Raw genomic sequence first — 18,201 nt, forward strand, 5'->3', positions numbered from 1 at the left:
TATGGTACATTAAAGTACAAGTAATACTGCCACTGTGCAAAAGTACTCTTTTTCTATTAAAAGGAAGTATTATCAGCAAAATGTACTCCAGGTATCAAAAATACTCTTTCAGAGGCAGAAACACCTTTCAGAGTGTTATATACGTATATTATATTATTGGATTATTATCATTAATTAATGTGTATAAGCAGCATTTTAATGTCTCAGATGGTTGAGGTGGAGCTAATTTTAACTGCTTTATATACTGTTGGTTAATTAAATTTATGAAAATGGATCATATTAAATATTTTGCACACAGAGTTTTAATTTGCGAAGAAACTCAAATTGTAAAATGTAATACACTCCAATGTGGGTAGGTGAAGAATTATCTAAAAGTGAAAAATACTCAAGTAAAGCACAAGAAAAATTGTTACTTTCCACCTGTTTTGTCTCTTCACATCCGAGGTGAAAGTTACAGCACATTCCACCACAGGGCCAGTGTTTCAGTATAATGTGTGTTACTTTGGTGAATTAATTCATCCCGTGCTGTCCATTCACAGCAGGACCATGTGTACTCGCCTATGCACCACCGAGTCCCCCTCCTTGCAGGCGGACATGGCACAGCCTCACAGAGATACACCGACATTACCCATTCACTGCACACTGGCCAACGCAAAACTGCGAGGAGCCAAGTGCACAAGAAAGAAAAGAGGCCTGTTTTTTTTTTTTCAGTCTTTGATTTGTAAATACCTCTGTTGCAGTGCAACAACTTCCAGGCTTGTATCTTATAACCATCAAACATTTACATGAGAAAGTTGACAAAGGCTGAAACAGCGGAGGAGGCCTTGCAACAAAGAGGCCCATTTATAGTGTACAGTCAGGGAGAGACACGGAGAGGGAGGGTGGGAGGAGAAGCTGGGAGGAGAGTTGAATTAATGAATTAAAAATGTCGTGAAACAGCGGCTGTCTGAATACTTTTGGGTTTATATAGAGAGGCGTGCAGGGGGGTCCTGGAGGAGTGGACAGCACAAGCTTCTTTAACTTCTCTCTGTCCCAGCACACAGGACTCCCTCTCAGCTTCACATGCAAGAAGAAGTGCAAGCTGTGCTCATCTGATTACATAATGACCCAGTAACAGTGAGCCAGAACCGGTACTGCCAGTACCAGTGTGCTGGGAGACACCGACTGACCGCTGGTTAATCCTCATCCAGGCCTCTCTTCTGACGGGTTTCAAGTTTTTTCCTTTTTTAAAATCTACGATGACAACAACGTAGGGGGGCTGCAAAAGAAAAATATGCAAACAATGTGATGTCAAAGTGAGAGGTGATTCAAAACATGCTTGAGCTGTCAACAAGTGCGCGTCGTTCAAAACCGTGAAATCTCTCTTCGTTTTTCAATCCTTTTTCCCCCAATTGTAGGCTGTCTGTCTTTTTCACATGTCCGCTGCACAGTGAAAGTAATTAAATCTTCAGGTTTCCAAGCTGTGGTCAAAGTCATCTTCTGTTACAAGTCAACAGAAAGGTAAGAGACACATAAACATTTTAAAATCAATTTCTTATTCTTTCATCAAAAAACCAAAGGATTATTTGATTGAAATAATGTCTGACAGCTTATTTGAATTGTGTTGGTGTGGTTACTGTTATTGACTTACCTACTTAACTGCTATGCAATTGTGTTATGGTCATCTTAGGCCAATTTCAGTGTCATTAAATGCACCCAACTAAAAAGCCCTATAAGTCTGTTTTAGTGAACTAATGCATCTTTTATTACCTTCTTTGTTGTTTTCTAACAGTTCTACACTGTGACACTCCTCTAACATCCGATTATACACTTATTTTTGTCTTTGATATTATTCATATGATATTTACAGGTGCTCAGTCTCGCTGCATGTGTTGTGTTTACAGCGCGGAGGGATATTAGTAGTGTGTACGGAGACGGTTCCACTATCAAATCTGTACTACTACGTCTACTGCTACACCAAGTTATCTGGGTCTGTATAATTACATTGGTAGCATAGATTCCCATGATTGATAAATCTTGTTTGCTTGAAAGTTTCTAACAGTACTCATAGTAGCAGAAATATGGAGGGCTTGTACAAAACACATTGGAAAGAACAAGTGTGATGGTATAGTGGCTCTTCTTGGCTCGGAAACCTTCAGTCAAAACAAATCACAACTTGAGGAATGCTCACCAGCCACCACAGCAGTAGGAGACCAGTCAGATTTGCGGCAGTGAGACAGACATTTAGCTACTACAGACTCGGAAGAAGAAAAAGTCAGTCCTAAATTACAGTTTAGTGGCCAACAGCTGACCTCCACTGTTTAATGTAGGTCAGTGCTGTAACTCTTTGACTACTAATTCTGGGCCGAGGAAGTGCAAGCGAGTGGTTTAGGGAAGTGTTAGATTTAGATGAAGGTTTAGACGGACTGCTCGACACAGACACATTGAGACAAATGTCTGATCACCATGGTTACTGGTTTCACTTACTTCCCTATTGTTAAAGTCAACATGAGGTTAAATAATGTTAACTTATGAATGCAGATGAAACTGACAATGAATGTAAATTAAAGTTGCAGTGGCAGAGAATTATGTTTGTGTATAACTAATGTACTTTATATGAGCAATTCTATATATATAGTATATTATGATATAGGCGTAAGTTTGGGTGTCAGTATGCTTCAACCACAGTGTTTGTTGGATAGTCATACAGCATTAGAAATCCTCTCCCCATACACCTTTCCAACGTCAGAATTGGGGGGTTACATTGTAAATTTTTGTAGCGTTGAGAAAAACAATGCAACAGTTACTCCAACTTCATACAGCCATTAGCTAGGTGTGTGGAGTTGAGAAAGTAGGCAGAAATGATGCTCTCTTTTATTGTTTTGTCACTTTTTTGATTGCGATTCCATGAATGCATTAGAGGAGTGACTGTCGGAAAAGTGTGTTGTTATCCCCATTGGAATGATTACCTCTCTATGATGATTGGCTTTTCATACTGCTTTCAACAGTTGCAGACTGGAAATGCTATAATCACTTCTGTCTTCGTATGTGGTCGGATTGAGACATCCTACAAACTAGTTATTATCAAGCATACCGACACCTTTATGTACCCAAACACTGTAAACAGTTTTTTAATCGGTAATGCATGGTAAAATCATTCATTAAACATCAAGAAAGCCATTCTTTTCAAACTATAAACCTTAACAGTGTACCTAATTGCATAGGGGTAGGATGGTAAGATGCTAGTCTTATAAATAAGTCTCTTATAATGTGTATTATAATACTAACCATAACCCTAACCCTTATAACAAGAATGATCATTGAAGCACAAGTTTTAAAAGACTCCCTAAAAAAACATGTTATTAATAATCCCAAAGTTAATTAACTGTTTTAAGCAACTACAATGGAGTGTAACTGGATGTGTTGTGTCTTTTACGGGTCTATATATGGTCTCATTGAGACTTAATATACTTGTTATACATCTAATTATGTATGCATGTTTTTGTGTGTGGACCACAGGAAGAGTAGCTTCGTTGGTGGCAGCTAATGGGGATCCAAGAATTAAGAATTTGGCATGCAAAGAATTTAGAATACCATCGTTAGGGGCCCTTCCACTGATGCTCATGTAACAGTCTTGGGTCAGAATGATCAAAAGTACAGTATATTTGCATTAACTAGTCAAGTAGCCACAATTATAAAAATGTAGAAGAATGACCACAACTGGTATCAATGGGAGGAAAGTCACTGTGTTCAGGACAGGAATTGGATAAAGATTATATGTATGTTGGTCAGGTTACGTTTTTGGAGTCTTTGTATTTCCAGATATAGAGATTTTATGGTTTTAGCTTAAATTTAAGGCTGCATTAAAGGGGAACTTGGCAACTATTTCAACTTAATAAACCCGTTTAGAAATCATTTGGATGGTTAAATGGCCTGTTCCGGTGAAAATGGTGACTTTCCCCGCTCCCCCTAGCGTCCCCAGGCGGAAAACCAACCTTGCAACTTTGGGACTACCGTCCCGTTAAGTTGGAAATAGGAAGTATCCTGAGAAGCGAGAACGAGCGAGAAACACAAACTGCTTTATGGCAATTCCACATAAACGCACACGCCCCCCTCAATACCGGTTAGCCACGCCAGCTATAAGAACAAGCGACGATGAATGTATTACCCGCCTTGGTAGACATTGCTCCACACCAAAAAGTGCACATCAGCAGCGGTAGAAAGGGGGAGGAGGGTGCTGCAAGTGAGTTTTTTACGACAGTGTTTTGAAATATACGTCCCAGAGCTGTAGGGGGAGCTCGTTGAGAAAACATGCGACGACAAAAGTGAAAACCGGCGAAAAGAAATGGCTAGAGTTGCCAAGTTCCCCTTTAAAGAATATGAATGGGTTTTTACTTCTACCGTTGAACTCTACAGCTCGGCAAGTTAAGAGACAAAACCGGAAATTCTTAATGAGATTGTCTGAAATCATTCACATATAAAGACACATTGGCACAACGGCAGCTCATTTGTATGGCTATGTGCTGTGCTTATACTGGCTCCAGTAAGTTAGTGGTTTTAACGTCTTGTGTTGGCTGAGCAGATGCCTTCTTGGAATGGCCTGTGTTGATATTTAGACAGGGTCTTTCAGTCCTGTGCAGAGGCTGCTGTGGTGGTGAGGCTGACAGTGGTCACATCCATTCAAGTTGTGTTGTATTGAGTCTTTTCAGTGCAGTGTACTGGCTGTTGGGGTTCTTTATGGCTGCGGACACTGGACAGGGGCACTGAGTGGAAGGGATTACTCTCTCCTCTGGAATACTAATGACCATCTTTTGTCACAGATCTGTTTCCTCCACCTTCACTCCACATACCCCTTCCTCTCTCTCCTTCACCATCCATTTCTCAACCTCTTCCTCTTTCACTCCTTTTGTCACCCGAAACCAATTATTCGCTCTCTTTTTCCTCCCCACCTCTGCCCCCTCACGATGTCAAGCACTGCATACTCACACATGATCAAACGCGATCACAAACACACACAACCACACACACGCACTTTGACGCACCGTACCGCTCTCCTCTCTCCGTCTAAGTTGCTCCCTCTTTCACTCACTCGCTCACCCAGTCGTATTTTTCAATGGTGGCTTTTGTCCCTTTCATCTGCTCGAAAACAAAGGATTCTTGTGCGCACAGGACAGAGGGAAGGAGAGGGATGGAGAGCCGGACAGAGAGGAAGAGATCCTAACCTTGAGTGTGGTTGTCAAATGAGTGGAAAAAGTCATTTCACAAGAGAGGGAACCCATCACTATTACTGTCAGCGAGACTGGTACACTTCACAAATATTGTTTTGGCTCTACTAATACTGATATAACTTGCTTTGTACATTTAATTTAAGATAGTGTCAGTAGATAGTGTTATATAAGGATAAAGGTGGTGATGTTTTTCATATCAACAAACCCCCTGAAAAGACCTAAAGCAACAATAAAGACCTAAAATAACAATAAGTTGAACCATCTCATCTCATTCTCACCCTCACTATTGTCCAGAAACAATTAAAAACATAAATGAACTCCAGTTGAACTGGGTGACATGTACCTTCAGTACGTTTACTCTCGCTGCTCTCATCAAACTCGTTTCCAGATCACCCGCTGTACACAACTATCTACCCAACACCAAACGGCAGACAGACACATTTATCACCTACATTACTCTAAAGGGTTGGGGGAGACTAAAAACAGAGCTAAAAAGATGAAGTGAATATTGGACATCCCGTCATCAGACAGACAGACCATTGCCTGTTTACACCTTGTTGACTAAGTATAGTTACATATGGACAGAGTACTACAGAGAGGGTAGGAATGTTGGATAGTATTGAGAGAACTAATGTATTGTTGTTTTTTTGTTTTTTTGTATGAGAAAAATATAAAATAACAACAGCCTTAATCTTGAAATAGTGAATGAATAAATGACTATATGTGCAGTTGCTAGCTGTTATATTGTGCGTAAAGTCCTTGCTTTGCAAACCAAACATTCCTGTGGACAATTAATGGTATTGTATTGTGTTCAAACTGTTCAAAAGGTCTATATGTCCAATACACGAGTGTGTGTTTACTGTATGTGTAGGCAGGAGCTCCGCAGGGTTCAGAGTTCAGCTGGAGATGGACACGGCCAATCACATGGCCCTCCTCTTGACCCCGCCCCCCTCGTCTCTCTCCCCCTCCATATCTTAGTATTCAGAGCACAGACATCAACACAGATCTCTATTCATTCACTCAGTGTGAGCTCCAGCACGGAGAGAGGAGAGGGAAGGGTCAGAAAGGACAGGAAAGGACAGAGCGTATCAGATCGTCTTGGTTCTTAGGCTTTTGTTTGTGTTGTTTTGTTTTTGGTTTTGTTATATTCGCTCCGGAAAGCAGAGGCCGTTTGAGACAAAAGGGCCATTTAGTGAACAGTGAGTGAGAGTGACAGAGAAGGAAAGAAAAAGGGCGGAGAGAAAGGGAAACTGCAGCCCAGATGAGGGTAAAACTGTTAAGAGGTTACAGAGAACAACCCATACAGTGACAATAAGTGGCCATGGCACCCAGGGTTGGGGTGGGGGATGGAGGATGGGGGCTTCTCATTATGTCAATATACTGCTGGCACTTTGAAACCCACAGACACTTATATACTGATCCATCCAACCACATTACACCACGATTCTCTAGCACAGGCATTCACTTGACACGTGTTAAATGACAACAAACACTTGAGTGTGTGAGAATACAACTACACCATCACTCATTCAAGTCAGCCATATTCAACACACACATATGGTCAAACGTATTTGGACACCTCAACATGATATGTGTATATGGTTGATGAACATAAACTACAAGAATAAATATGCTATAATATAGCCTCCACTCTTGAAGGAAAGGTTTATTTTTTTTAAAACTTTTTGGCATTTTTGCTTTGTTTTGGATAGTGACAATAGGGAGAGACAGGAAAGGCACCAGTGAGAGAGGGGGTGATGTGCAGCCCAGGCAACCTTTAAACCTAGGTTGCTGCAGTAAGGACTCAGCCTCTATATATGGTATGCACTCTCCCAGATGGACTACCAGGGCACCCCACAATTAAGGATTTCTCCAAGGTTTAGAAACTCTCCTGCATCAGGGAGGTCGGCTGCTGATGCTGGGTGAAAAGGCCGGTGTTGCAGTTCATTTCAAAGGTGCTGAAAGGGGTTGACATTAAGGGCAATCAAGTTTTTCCACACTGAACTTGGAAAACCTTCTTTATGAACCTTGCTTTGCACATATATTATTGTAATATATCCATGAAAAACAGCCCTATACCAAAAGTACACAAAAGTCAGCAGACAGGAGCGTCACTGACTTTTTGTTCAACTTCTCAAAAAGTAGATCTAGAATAATGCACATCTGCAGCATAATTGAGGTCTATTCCAGTAAAAACAGGCAAAAAAGTGAAGCACAGTATCAAAACTGCTTTCAGCAAAATGGAAGAGGGTGGTCCAGTAGCTTCCTTGATTACAATTTAAAGACTTCTTTTTCTTAATCTTTTTCCTGTAGAATAACAGCCGCCAGTGTCTCCTCATCTCAATTCAGTAGCTGTCTTATGCAACCGACACGTGAATGAGCCTGCACTATCAAGCTTTTAATGTGAAAGAGCAGCTGTGCCTTCATGCTGAAAGGAGGCTTTTATTTTGACAAGGCCAGCTGCCTCCTGTGAAAGGCGAAAAGGGGGCTTAAATGGACCACCGTGGACAGCCACAACACTGTCCAGTTGAAAAATGTTCTTCTAATCCCCTTCTTCTTCTTCTTCTCCGACCAAATGTTCCACTCTGTCATTTTTCTCATTCATGCGGTTATCAAACGCTCTCTGTTTTATCCTTTTTCACACATCATGCACATTTTCATTTGGACTCACCTGCTGTTCACTTGATCTTACTGCCCATACAACCGTACAACCTACAGTACACCCTTGTTTCTCCCCTTCTTACCTCTCTTTGTCTTTTCATGCATACCCTTTTTACCCACCCTTCTTCTTCTTCTTCTTGTCTCCTATTTCCGTCTCCAACTCCCTGTAGCGCCAGCCATGACCTCAGCCACTCCCCCCTCCTCTGAAGGCTCCTCCCCTCAGAAGGTATGCCACTCCCAGACGCAGACTGACATCACCAAGCCCCTGCTGGGCTCCACAGGGGGGACTGGAGGTGCTGGTGCAGGTGGAGGAGGAACAGGAGCGGTAGGGCCCAGTGCTCTGCGAAGGAGGCGCCGTGTCCTCTCCAAAGATGGACGTAGCAATGTACGCATCGAGCACATAAGCGGGCGAGGTGCGCTATACCTCCGTGACCTCTGGACGACTTTCCTGGACATGCAATGGCGCTACAAGTTCTTTCTCTTCTCTGCCACCTTTGCTGGAACCTGGTTCCTGTTTGGAGTGCTTTGGTACCTGGTGGCAATGGTGCATGGAGATCTGCTGGGTAAGAAGGACGGAGGATGGATGGTAGAGCTTTATAGTGCAGAATCAGAGGAGAGAAGAAATGAAAATAATAATAATGAAAAAATAAAAGCAGGAAAGACCTTTTGCCCCCTTAAGTAATGATGATCTGTAATTGACAGAAGCATCAAAGAGATGGCAATATATCTCCAACACCACACCTCGCTTTGGCTTTGAGCCATGCTAACAACATTGATTCAGGGGTGTCCACACTGAAATATCTCAAGAAAATACTGGATGGATTGCTTGCCATGAATCTTTTAACATACATTAGTAATCCCCAGAGGATGACGCCAATATGACTTTGGTGATCCCTTGACTTTTCTTTAAATGGTGGCATGTAATTGACATTTACGTTTTAAGTGAAACGTCCCAACAACAAACTAGTAGAAGCATTCATGTTCCCCCAAGATGAACTGTAATAACTTTGGTTGACTTTTCATCTGGCACCATCTTCAACTCAATGTTTAGATACTTTATATACTGACCAAATATCTTCACTAAGATGATGAAGATATACTTGCTTAGCATTGTCATTGTGAATATGTTAACATGCTCATGTTAGCATTTAGCCCAAAGCACAGCTAAGCACAGCCTTGCAGAGCCTCTGGCTGTAGACTCTTAGTCTTGTTTGGATTGAGAATGACACATACTGTCATTACCCATAATAGTACCTGAGACACCTCACAATGCTAGGCAATCTGCACTTACAAGTGCAATTAGATGGAGTGAGGAAATTAGGAGTGTTGACCAAACAAAGACAAATTAGGAAATAAGATATGAGTTACTGGTATTGATCATAAACCTTATCAGCCCCACACAGATATATATATATAGTCAGATAAAAATCTTGCTTATTGTCCTTCTACTTTTACAACTGTTAGTTAGATCATATGTTGCAGAAGGCCTGGAGGCCAATACCCATTATTATTTCTCATGTTTTATTTTCCTGTAATCACAAAATATTATTTCATGTGCTCAAGAAATGTTTTCACTGCTTTTTATGCCAAGATCAGATAATAGTTATTTCATTTTCAAAGACCTTTGAGAACATTGAAATCGTGACACCAAGAAAAAAAAAAGAGAAAAAACGGATGTATGAAGTACAAGTACTTTTTTGTGAATGAGTAAACACTAAAGAAAGACACGCAGGAATACAGTTTTGCATTGCAGAAAGAGCGTGAGAAAGACCTGGCAGAACATCGAGAGAGGGAACAAAATGTTCCTTGATAATTTGTTTACACCCCTAAACCCAAGATCTTCTGTTCTTCCTCCAGAGTTTGACCCCCCCTCCAACCATACCCCATGTGTAATGGAGGTGAAGACCCTGACAGGAGCCTTCCTCTTCTCTCTGGAGTCTCAGACCACAATTGGCTACGGTTTCCGGTGCATCACCGAAGAGTGTCCTGCTGCCATTGTCCTGCTCATTTTTCAGCTGGTCATTACCATGGTGATGGAGATCTTCATCACTGGCACCTTCCTTGCGAAGGTACCACTAGGGGGCATTACATTTGGAAATTTAAAAATTAATTATTAATTAATTAATTAATATTTTTTTGGTCCTTTTCACACATAATTTTGACCTTTTCTTACTGTACATCCCATTGGACAATTCTTAAGTCAGTATGAACTGTAAAACAAATGAAAGGTTTAATATGAAATTTCACTGTAGAGTTACAACCCAATTATAAAAGCGAACACATTGTATGTTTTTGCTGTGTTCACTTGTATTGATTGTAATAACTTGTATACACTAATTGTTAGGACAATGAACACTTGATGTCACCCAAAACTGGTGTGTTCTTCCCTTAAAGTATCTTTTTTATGCCTGGGAATTTTATGCCTTTAGTCAACAGGGGATGTTACAATTCCTGGCTGGTGCCTTAAACCTCCTCACCCTAATCTGTTCTTCGTCTCCCCACCCAGTATCTTTATTACAGCTATCCGTATTTTTAGCTTTAAACTTCCAGGTTATGTTGATTAATACCATTCTTATCTGTCAAAAACAGGGTTATCTCAACCGTTTCCTTCACACTTGTAGTCTTAACCTTTCTTTTATCTATATGTCCCTGTAATTTCACTACTCACTTACTGTAGGTTAGCTTATCTTGAACAGAGAAAGAGGAAATCCGAAAAGCCCTGTAAATGATTACTAAAGGTTATGTGAAGTGTTTACATCATTAGGTAACAGGAATCATCATATATCCACTTTTACCACGGCCGTGACACGTTTCCCTCCTCTTGTAGGTCGCTCGTCCCAAGAAGAGAGGCGAGACAGTGAAGTTTAGTCAACATGCTGTTGTGTCAAATTATGAGGATCGCCCCTGCCTCATGATCCGAGTGGCCAACATGCGCAAAAGCCTGCTATTAGGATGTCAGGTACGCAAGTTGTTGAAGTTAACATAATGTGAGTTTGTCGCCCTCATCAGTAGTAATTACAACCCAAAATACCTATTATGTGTATCTCATGTGTATGTGTATGTATCTCTGTGTATGCCTTTGGATAGAATTATTGTTGTTTCACCTGATGCCAAATGTATATATACACTGACAGTGACATCCGGTCTATCTTAGAAGGCCATGCAGTGAAGAAAACCTTGATGAGAACCATAAGCTCTTTAAAAGGGCTGTTGAACTGTCAAATATTGGCAAGCATTCATTATTTTGTAGTGTAATAGGCTGGACAATGTCTGTGAGTCACATTTTGTAAATATAATCTGTCAAAGTCCTTTCAATGCTTGCTTAACAGTAATAATCTAACTGGTATAAAATGTAATCAATTACACAGTCAGTTACTGAGCATGTCAATCTGTGCCATGCTCAAGGACACATCACCTTTGATGAAGCTATTGGCCATTGCAGGTATTAAACCTGGGGCCTTTTGGTTACAGGATGCCTTCTGCAACCTCTTGGCTACATTTACTGACTCCATCTTGGCTCCCAGGTGACGGGGAAGTTGCTTCAGACGTCCCTGACAAAGGAGGGCGAGACAGTACGGCTGGACCAGCGCAACGTGCCTTTCCAAGTGGACACGTCCAGCGACAGCCCCTTCCTCATCATCCCCCTGACTTTCTACCACATCATTGATGACAACAGCCCCCTCAGGGCCTGGGCAGCAAAAGGTAGATCATGGCTCTCATGCCAAGTTGTGTGGCAGGTCTGACAAATAAATATCAAGTAGAAAAACTACACTTTCACACTATTTTATATTATTATTGATATTTATTTCACACATAAAGCATACACAGTATAGTAGAAAAAATGCACCAATTGCTGACATTTATTTTAATTATTTCAACTTTAATAATAGAATAGAATATATCAAATACCACAATAGTTTTATGAGGGTTTTATATTAATGTTGACAATTATTACATTTTATTTATTTTAAGTATATTTTAGTACCAACAATCATTTAATGACAAAAGGTATAATATGTTATATTGAATGGTCAGTGTCTTCATTTGAGTTTCATACTGTATGTCTCTAGAGAATAACTGTACGTACATTCGGTATGTTTGTATATGTAGGTGTATTGGTATTTATGGTCATGTGCTGCGTGCTTGGCTGCCTCAGAGTTGGGCTGATTTGGCACTGGAGGAGAGGGTTTCTCTGGATGGAATGTGTGTGAGAGAGATCGCCAGAGACACCCCTCATTAGAGCACAATGCTGTACAGTCCGGGGTGCTGACACGAAGCCTGCACAGATCCACTTACAGCAGCGCAGACCTCTCAGCACTGGAAGCCTCAAAGGCATCAGTACTGAAGGACTCTGAGTGCGGTGTTATTTACACTCACGTAACTCATTTATTGTAGACAGTTTCCTCCTTGGCATTAATTGACACACTTGATTTCCCTGATTTGATCTGATTTGTGATTCTCTTTGTTTCATTTTGTTTCCTGTCATGTCCTTACTTTACCTTTATGCTGTGCTCTTCCTCATCATAACCTCATCATAACCCGCAGCCCTTCCTGTTTTACAAGATTAGTCTCTCTGCAGCTAATCTTGAATTTACAGGTAATTTAACTGTTGCCATATTTAACGGATTACACTACAGCACACATACCATCCATAGCGCTACAGTAATCCCTGTTCTATGTGCCAACTGCAACAGTACCCAGTTCTTGTTGCCAGGTCCCCAGTGTTGCATAATCTTAGTTATTTCCTGTCATGAATCCAGGAAGTGATGCCTTAAAAGCACTCATGCAGAGCACTGAAAATATCTTAGACTGCACATCTGTGTCAGTGTGTGAGCAAGTGAGCAGGTCTTGAGCAAAAGTTAACATTTACAACAAAAGATGTCATTCATACTACCTAAAATCTAATGAAAAAAAAAATAAAAAAAAAAAAGGCAAAACAACAACTTATTTGGTGATTTGGTGGATGTAGGTGATGTACAGTACTCCACCTCTGGCCCAGTGTAACCTAGGGATAGGCTCTGCAGCTCCTTGCAATCCTGCACAGTAATTACGTATCATGGATGGATGGATGAATGGATGGATGGCTCTCCCTAACTGACATTTTAAAAAGTCTGCAGTTCTTGGACATACATTCATGATAATACTCATGACTGAGCACACTTCTGTCCTTACTGATTCTTTGAACAGAGCTTTTGAGCTCCCTGCAACGCTGGCTTTATGTTCTCAACGTGTACAAACTTTCAGGGACCTTCAGCAGGAAACAGCTCGGATAGGAACATTTAATTCTGGCTTCCAGTGCAACAGTGTGTAAATCTTGTTGGCATTATGTGACAGTGAGTCTCAGAATCAGGAAGGCAGAACACTGATGGTCTAAAGGAAAGGGGTCATGGCTGTCCAAACCACTGAGCTAGAATATCAACACATTCCTCTTAACCATAGCTGTATATACATTGCACTTCAGAAGGTTGACGAAAATCTTGCACAGTTTCCACACTGTGAGAAACACCATCGGTTACTCATTTTATTCTATATGTTCTATAGAAATGAAACTCTGTGGGTGCTGCTGTGGGGAATGAAAAAAAAAAAAAGCTTTTGATTTGAGAAAAGTGGTTGATGAGAAACAGGAAGGTAGATGTGTGAGAGGATCAGGTGATGGTAGCAGGTGAAACAACAGCAGAATTAGTGGCTAGCAGACAAGAAAGGTGATCATCACAACAATTTTGCTTTATAAACAATAGTTATAAGTTCTTTACAGCTGTTCAGTTTCCCCAGTAATCTGCAGCACGCTAAAAGAAGAGGGGAATATTGCACTCATCGCAGGGCTGATTATAAATATTGACTCATACTTAGTGTGATACCTAATCACACTTACTAGCTGACTAAATGAATGAATGTCACACACGCTATGAAAATTAACCCCAAAGCAAAACTAAGTCGACAGTCCACAGCCATGCTACCGTTAGTGTGAGTCCGTATTTAGGCAGAGTGATTCGCTAAATGCTAACATCGGCATGCTAACATGCTCACAAAGACAATGCTAACATGCTGATGTTAAGCAGGTATGGATTCATAGTCTGTTAATCGTGAACGTCTGTACAAAATTTCACGGCAATCCACGCAGCAGTCGTTGAGATATTTAGGACCAAAGCGGTGGCCCTACCAACCAACTGACAGACGGACATTACCATCCCTATCCTGCTAGGGATCCTAGGAAGATTACTACATAAATGCAGATGAGCCCTTTGCACCGCCCATAATAGGCCAATATAGAGAATCCCTCAACCGAGTTTGTCGCAGTGTTTACAAGCGGTTGCGAAACCTGGTGTTTTTTCCCCGGTGGGAGCGGTACTGGGTCTGGGTTAGGGTAAGGACTGTTTAGACAGATGACAGAGTCTGCATTCTGAGTGAGGCCTGTTGATGCAGGTGTGTGCTTGTTTGAGTGCATATGTCTTTGTGTTATTGGGGTTGTGTGACGATGAATGTCAAGTATATTCTGCATGTGTTTTTCAACATTTATAACTGAAATGTTTCAGTTATAAATGTTTCAGTTATAAATGTTGAGTCAATGTTCAGTCAACATGCGACAGCTTTTACTTTTGTGTGTGTGTGTTCAAATGAAATGAGTGTTTGCATGTTAGATAAGTGCTTTTGGAATCAGTCTGTAAGTGGGGAGTTTTTTTGTTTTGGAAATTTCAGGATGTGTTTGTGCTTTTGTGCGTGTGCATGTTTTTGTGTGTCTTTCCTTACCCACATATTTGGCTGAATGAATCAATCTGTGACCCAGGCTTGCATTCTTTTTAATCAACTGGGATTTGGCCTCTAAAATACAGCGCAGGCTGAATACGATAATTAAAACCCCTCATGGACAATGGCATGAGAGTACTAACGGAGCTCCATCGAGGCCAAATTATCTGTGATGAAACACTGTTACTTAATTTAGCTCCTTTACGCATATTGACAATGGATCAAATTATTTTAATATGCCATGGGAAAGTATCACTTGTAGTAACCCACAAAGAATTACCACCCAATTTTGCAGTTCCCCATAACTGTTATTAATTGTTTTAGCTCACTGTTTTGGTTTTCTGCACAGCAACATCAACTCTGTCTCCAGATGAACCTGTAGTGTCTGTCGAGCACCAAACACCAGACAGACAAAGATAGCAACTAGCTGTTGTACACCTGGTGTGAATTTAGCTGCTAAAGAACCAGATACTTCCTCATGAGTGTTTGACCTACATTTGTCAGGCTGCCCGACACATGACTTGAATGAGAATATTGCTCTGTGTCTGGAGGTCGTGTAAATAAGCAACTTTTTGCTTTGGAACTTATGTTCCCCATAACTACATTGTGTTTTCATCTTGTTATGCTGCCCCCAAGTGGCCACAAGAAACGATTTCTTTTGATGATTTGATGAGTACTTTTTTTGTCTACTGTTTATTTCTAGTTTGTTGTTAACCTAAGGTCTCCTGTCTCATCCAGGTGGTGGTTGGACAGACCCGGAGCTGGCTGACTTCGAGCTGCTGGTGATCATGAGCGCCACGGTTGAGCCGACCTCCGCTACCTGCCAGGTTCGGACATCCTACCTGCCAGATGAGATCCTCTGGGGCTACGAGTTCCCCCCCGTCGTGTCCCTGTCTCCCTCAGGAAAATATGTAGCCGATTTTGCCTTCTTCGACAAAGTGGCCAAAACCAAAACCGCACCCTTTTTTAAGCACTCCCTGCCACCGAGCCCGCCATCACAGGCGTCCCGTCACCACAGAGGCAAGGAGGATGGGACGGATCCAGAGAAGATGCGACTGGAAGAGAGCTACAGGGGGGAAGAGAAGGGGCGAGAAAGGGGGCGCATTAGAGATAGCAGCCCACTAAGTGTACGTATTAGTAATGTGTGAGGGAAGACAGAGACAGGAAGAAGTAACAGAAAGTTGATGTGAAACTTAGATATGGTAGGCAGGCAGACAGGAAGAAAAGAAAGAAGCTGCTCAACAGAAGAAGTCAAGCTCTCACATGAAAACACCTCCCCCATTTGTACACATATGTGAGTTGTGGAAAGTGAACACCTTGCCACCGTGCCCTCTAACCACACACAGACACACATACCAATATGCTACTGTAACCACTAGTGATACCAAGGGTATTTGTGTGTGCAACCAACTTCAGAGAGAGCACGTTACAAACCCAACATGTACAAATGTACAGCACATTATCAAGTCATCCATTTTCTATACTTATATTAATTTTTCTTTTTTGGAAAGGACTTGATTTACTGTAACTGGAAGATACTCAAACACTGCAAAAAACTCATCAGGTCATTTCTGTCTATAATTTAGCCATAGGCTGGTGGGAATAACTTCTGCGAAAAAGTTGATTTCTTTTGAAAATAGGTTGAAATATCCTCACCACACTTGCAGATGTTTCACCTGTTTTAAGAAAATAAAAACTCTATTACAGACAAATTGACTCGATGAGAGGATTTTTGGAGTGTACTTGAATGTCTGTTATGGATGTTAATCACTGAATCACAGTACTGTTTTTCTTTTTTTTTTATTATTAATAAAATACCTGCAACAGGTGGCGAAAATACTGGAACCATATTATTATTTTTTAATGAAGGATTTTAAAGGAATGTATCGTATTTTATGTACCCAATAGTTTCTAACAACATTGTTACTTGTTGCACCTGGAAATATTATGCTCTTTGATATGAATGTTTTTTCCTTGTTTATTGGGGTAAATATGTTTAGTAATATTACTAAAAGCACTTTAACTTGAAAGAAAAGTGGCATTTCACACAAGGGGAATAACTGAACTAACTTTGATACTTAATGCACTGTAATTAATGATTAAATCTTGTAGTTATGTTTGGGGTTTGTGAGTGAGTTTTTATGCGTGAAAATGGGTAATTCTGTGAGTGTGATAATACTGTTTGTATGAACCTTTTTGTGAACTGCCTTTAAATTTCATGTACAGTATGTGTGTGTTAATGTACCTCTGTACAGTGTATAAAATATTTTTTTCCTATATTCTTCATTTCTTGATGTCCTGACATGTGATACACAACTCCACATTTTCCATATACAATATTGTTCTCAATGCACAATGTTTCTTTCTGTAAAGTACAGTTCACTCATCTTTTTACTGCTGTAATTTTTTTCATATGGTAGTTATGAAAGTATCTGTGGATTGTGCCAATGTGTGTCGAATCAACTGCCTTCTTTTTATTAGATAAATGCATATATTTGGATAAACATCTTAAATTTTCTCTTTCTACGCTACATGGAAATGGTGAAAAATGCATCAAAATCAAATCAAATTAAAGGTACAACTTAAATTCCTTGGTTAATGCTGATAAAACTTAGACTTTAAAGGTCCAGTGTGTAACACTTAGGAGGCTCTATTGAATGAAATATAATATTCATAAGTATGTCTTCAGTGTGTGTTCAGTGTATAATCACCTGAAAATAAGAATTGCTGTGTTTTCATTACCTTGTAATGAGCCTTTTTTATCTACAAAGCAAGCAGGTCCTTTTCTATGTTTCTACATTAGCCCAGAACAGACAAACCAAACATTGGCTCTAGATAGGCCCTTTCATATCTGCACATTTTGTGGCCAACATAGTTTCTTCTATGTGCTTGAAATGGGAGGGTGAAGTCATTGGGTTCAGCAACTACACCAGTCCATTAAGTAAGGGAACGGGGAACATAAGCAAAGGATTACAAAGAGATAGATTGCTAGTAACTTTTTCTTCACTGAAAGTCTTTTTGTTTAATTGGCCCAAAAAAATAAAATCAGTAATATATGATATATATATGATCTCTTTTAAATGTGTCTTCTTAATTCTATGATATAAGTGTCACTATTCAAATGAAATCACCTGCTGCTCTGGACAAGCCCAATGAAAAATGACAGGAAATATTTCTCTATCAGTGTCTGATGAGAGGTTGTTCTTGTTTATACTATAAAGCCTACTGTATATTGAATATGGATCCCTCATAATACTGGAAGCTCATTGGTCTAACTCTGAAAATAAGCACTTTTTATGTGGCTCTTTTAATAAAAGTATCATTTACAACATGTCTATATGTGTGTGCATGAAACAAATGGTGAAAAATAATGTAAACAAAGTCTTTCAATGATGTGGAACACAAAATATAATACTTTCAGCAAACATTAATGCATAGTTACGTTTTATGTCACAAGTTGAACAGAAATAAGAAAATAAAAACATCATTGTGGCATGAGCAAAACACTTGGTAACCCTCCCTTCTTCTGCATTGTAGGCATCAATGGGGATCAATAACTTTCATTTTCGGGAGACTTACACAGCTGCTT

At 40.3% G+C, this 18,201-nt stretch overlaps 1 protein-coding gene across 1 annotated transcript; it reads left to right on the plus strand.

Moving 5' to 3' along the window:
• The first annotated feature begins 953 nt into the window (after positions 1–953).
• kcnj10a (potassium inwardly rectifying channel subfamily J member 10a) lies at positions 954–17,945 on the plus strand. The gene is made up of 6 exons (XM_051429218.1): positions 954–1,500; positions 8,039–8,431; positions 9,726–9,937; positions 10,696–10,827; positions 11,393–11,570; positions 15,351–17,945. Exons 2-6 carry the CDS (start codon positions 8,047–8,049, stop codon positions 15,758–15,760), a joined length of 1,317 nt encoding a protein of 438 aa, XP_051285178.1. The 5' UTR covers positions 954–1,500; positions 8,039–8,046; the 3' UTR covers positions 15,761–17,945.
• The last annotated feature ends 256 nt before the right edge of the window (positions 17,946–18,201 follow it).

This window comes from Dicentrarchus labrax, unplaced genomic scaffold, assembly GCF_905237075.1.
Source record: "Dicentrarchus labrax unplaced genomic scaffold, dlabrax2021, whole genome shotgun sequence".
Classification (NCBI taxonomy): Eukaryota; Metazoa; Chordata; class Actinopteri; family Moronidae; genus Dicentrarchus; species Dicentrarchus labrax.

Excerpts from the sequence above, each read along its gene's own strand:
- kcnj10a (XM_051429218.1), top strand. The coding sequence starts at position 8,047 with ATGACCTCAGCCACTCCCCCCTCCTCTGAAGGCTCCTCCCCTCAGAAG. Across the intron at positions 8,432-9,725 it reads GGTGCATGGAGATCTGCTGG|AGTTTGACCCCCCCTCCAAC; the intron begins GTAAGAAGGACG and ends TTCTTCCTCCAG. Across the intron at positions 9,938-10,695 it reads CTGGCACCTTCCTTGCGAAG|GTCGCTCGTCCCAAGAAGAG; the intron begins GTACCACTAGGG and ends CTCCTCTTGTAG.